The sequence below is a fragment of the Brassica oleracea genome, unplaced genomic scaffold (assembly GCF_000695525.1).
Source record: "Brassica oleracea var. oleracea cultivar TO1000 unplaced genomic scaffold, BOL UnpScaffold02108, whole genome shotgun sequence".
Classification (NCBI taxonomy): domain Eukaryota; kingdom Viridiplantae; phylum Streptophyta; class Magnoliopsida; order Brassicales; family Brassicaceae; genus Brassica; species Brassica oleracea.
This window is the reverse complement of record NW_013618639.1, coordinates 1-2,688: the sequence shown is the minus strand read 5'-3', so window position 1 is coordinate 2,688 and position 2,688 is coordinate 1. Positions and strand designations below refer to the sequence as shown.

The 2,688-nt window shown below is 37.3% G+C and overlaps 1 protein-coding gene across 1 annotated transcript; it reads right to left on the bottom strand.

Annotated features, from left to right (window-relative positions):
* Positions 1–19: 19 nt before the first annotated feature.
* LOC106321594 (beta-amylase 5) lies at positions 20–1,608 on the bottom strand. The gene is made up of 4 exons (XM_013759840.1): positions 1,451–1,608; positions 675–1,076; positions 428–592; positions 20–350 (listed from the first exon to the last, which is right to left on the bottom strand). Exons 1-4 carry the CDS (start codon positions 1,511–1,513, stop codon positions 66–68), a joined length of 915 nt encoding a protein of 304 aa, XP_013615294.1. The 5' UTR covers positions 1,514–1,608; the 3' UTR covers positions 20–65.
* Between the last annotated feature and the right edge of the window lie 1,080 nt (positions 1,609–2,688).

Below are 2,688 nucleotides of genomic sequence, written 5' to 3'. Positions count from 1 at the left end.
ACCGACGATTTTTTCCCTCAGTATGCCGCTGTTTTCTTGTAGTGATGCATGTATATGTCACTTGTTTATAGTAGTAATAATAATACCTTGGCAGCCAAGTTAACTTTAAGTCCAGCGAAGATCTTGTTGGCTTCTCCTATGATCTGATCTCCATGAAAGATAAGCTTGTTCGAGTACCATGTCAAGAAAAACTTCCCCTCCTCCGAGACATAGGTTCCATTAGTCTTGAAAAACCCAGTTTCCTCCGCCTTGTCATTGTATTCTCCGGCGTTGTCCGGTAGATCCCACTCCGGATGACCTGCTTTGGCCGCTGCTTCCTTGAACTCGCTCTTCAAGTACTTGTCATAACACTGGAACCACCCAAACGCAGCGTTTCAATGGATAAATCGTACTAATAACAAACATGTATGTTATATACAAAATTAACCTGAAATTCTCCAATGCCTGGAAACACCCATCCTTGGCTTTGTGGGTAAGCAGGGTAACGAAGTTCACCGGCAGGACCAAGTCCGACCTCGATGTCCACAATGGCTCCAGCTTCTATCAACTCCAACATTTTTTCTTTGAAGCTACTCATGTAGTCACTATACATCTGAATGATGAAAATGAAAATATATTCAATAAAACGCCGATCGGGGTTTTCTCTAGAACGCAAACGCTAGGATTCTACGCACCTGAACAGGGGTTCTTCCAGCGAAGAGAGGAAGATTGTCGACACCGAGTGAGAGATACTCGATGTCTCTTGTTCCTCTACGGTTAGTGTAGTAGATATCTGGATCGCTCTCACCAACCTCACGAACCCATTTCGGGATGGGGATCGTGACGACGTCGCCAACGTTTCCACCGCATTGGTGAAACGACATGATTGCTTGGATTTTGAGTCCTAAACGGGCGATTAGCTGGAACAGCGTTTTGTAAGCGGTCCAGTCATATTGTTTAGGGCCTTTGGACTCTATGATTCCCCACCAAACATCGACCATAACGCCGTCGATTCCAGCTTCTTCTTTGAGACGTTTGAGTTGCGTTTCAACCGTTTCGGGGTCCGCGAACACGTTTTCCACATTCACCACTCCCAACTGCATTCAACATTATTTTAGTCTTCTAATAATAACAAAATGAAAACAGGGGAGAAACACATTTATAAACTATAAAAGATAGAGCAGAAGGAATATTACATTAAAATTTTATTGTGAAATAAAAATAGTTATAAAAATAACAGTGTGACAAGTGGTAGTAACTGAACCGGGATTAACCATATACTAAAATTCAAGAACTCTCAGCTTTAGACGCCAAGATTTATATAAAATACAAGATATGAGTTATATTTTAACATGTATAATTTTTGTTTGCTACGTTTTAAGAAGCTAATTACATATGGCCTTACTTGAACTAACCTATAGAAACATTAGTGAAACAATGTAAAACCAAGTTGTGATCAATGATGAGTTACCGGAAGCATAACGTAGACGGGAACATAGTTGAGAAGAAGCTTTTCGTTGTAATTTGCAGCCATTTTTAAAGCTTTTTAGGAATGAATAAGCAATAAGTAATACTAGTAGCTGAAGCTCCCTTGCGTCTCATAAACAAAGCTGTGCTCTTTATATAGAAATAAGAGTGTTATTGCAATTTGCGAGAGTAGTTGTGAAAAGATTGGTGCTCTTGTTTCCACCGTTCACTGAGGGTTGTAATGACTTTATTACCCTCTATTATTTGGCTTCTTCCTTGTCTTCTTTCGTCATTTTCCGAAACCTTTGCAATAATTGGGGTTTAACGATTTTGATTTTCCGACATAAATTGTCTTGTTGCCGGCCTTTTTTTGCTCTCCTTGTGTTTATTAAGCACGTGGAGGAAATACAAATGAGTGAGTGGATGTTGTATCGTCACTCGTCACCGTTCAACTTATGATTAATAGCCAGACTCGATTTCTATGCTCTCAGCTCTATCTGAAACATTTAGCTAGGGGTGTGTATTAGAGATCATGACTCATGAGCATAGAAGTAAAGAATGTAAAATGGTCTTTTATTTCATAATCGATCAAATGATCTTGGTACGAGATATATAGAGTAAGGTACATATTTAGACAAATTTGTCTTTCTTCTTGCTCAATTAGACACTTTATGTTTGTAAGACACAATTGATGTTTCAAATGCAATATTGAGATCATAATATCCTTCTGCTGAAGAAACAAGATTGGCTGCGGTAACGAAAGCATAAATGGAGTTTATTAGTTGTTTTATTAATTTAGTTGACATATTAGTTGGTTTTGTATTCCCCAACATATTTTATTGGTCACTACTGCAAATTATAATGTATAAAATTTTATATTTATGCGTACAACAAATTATGATTTTTTCTCTTGTATATTTTGATATCCATAATGTATATGTTTCTTGTAAAATTTATAATAAATATGTATATATATATTTATGGATGGTGCAGTCGTGGATGAGAGATATGTGGACTTGTGGACGAAGTTTCGTGGACGAAATCTCGTGGACATGATTTTTAATCTTACAAGAGGTTTCGTAGACGAGATTTCGTGGACGGAGTCTTGTGGATGGTTTTAGTGGGTTAAGTTCATCATTTTCATGAAAAGATGATCAAGCTTTTCTTTCATATATAGTAAATTCATCATCAAAATGACAATAACTAATTTCAAATGGACCAAAAAATTGTAACTAAAGTTTT

Bases quoted from the DNA above. Each gene is read 5' to 3' on its own strand.
- LOC106321594 (XM_013759840.1), bottom strand. From the start codon at position 1,513: ATGGCTGCAAATTACAACGAAAAGCTTCTTCTCAACTATGTTCCCGTC. The intron at 1,077-1,450 runs GTAACTCATCAT...TGTTGAATGCAG, and splicing joins CCGTCTACGTTATGCTTCCG to TTGGGAGTGGTGAATGTGGA. The intron at 593-674 runs GTGCGTAGAATC...TTCATCATTCAG, and splicing joins CTGGAAGAACCCCTGTTCAG to ATGTATAGTGACTACATGAG.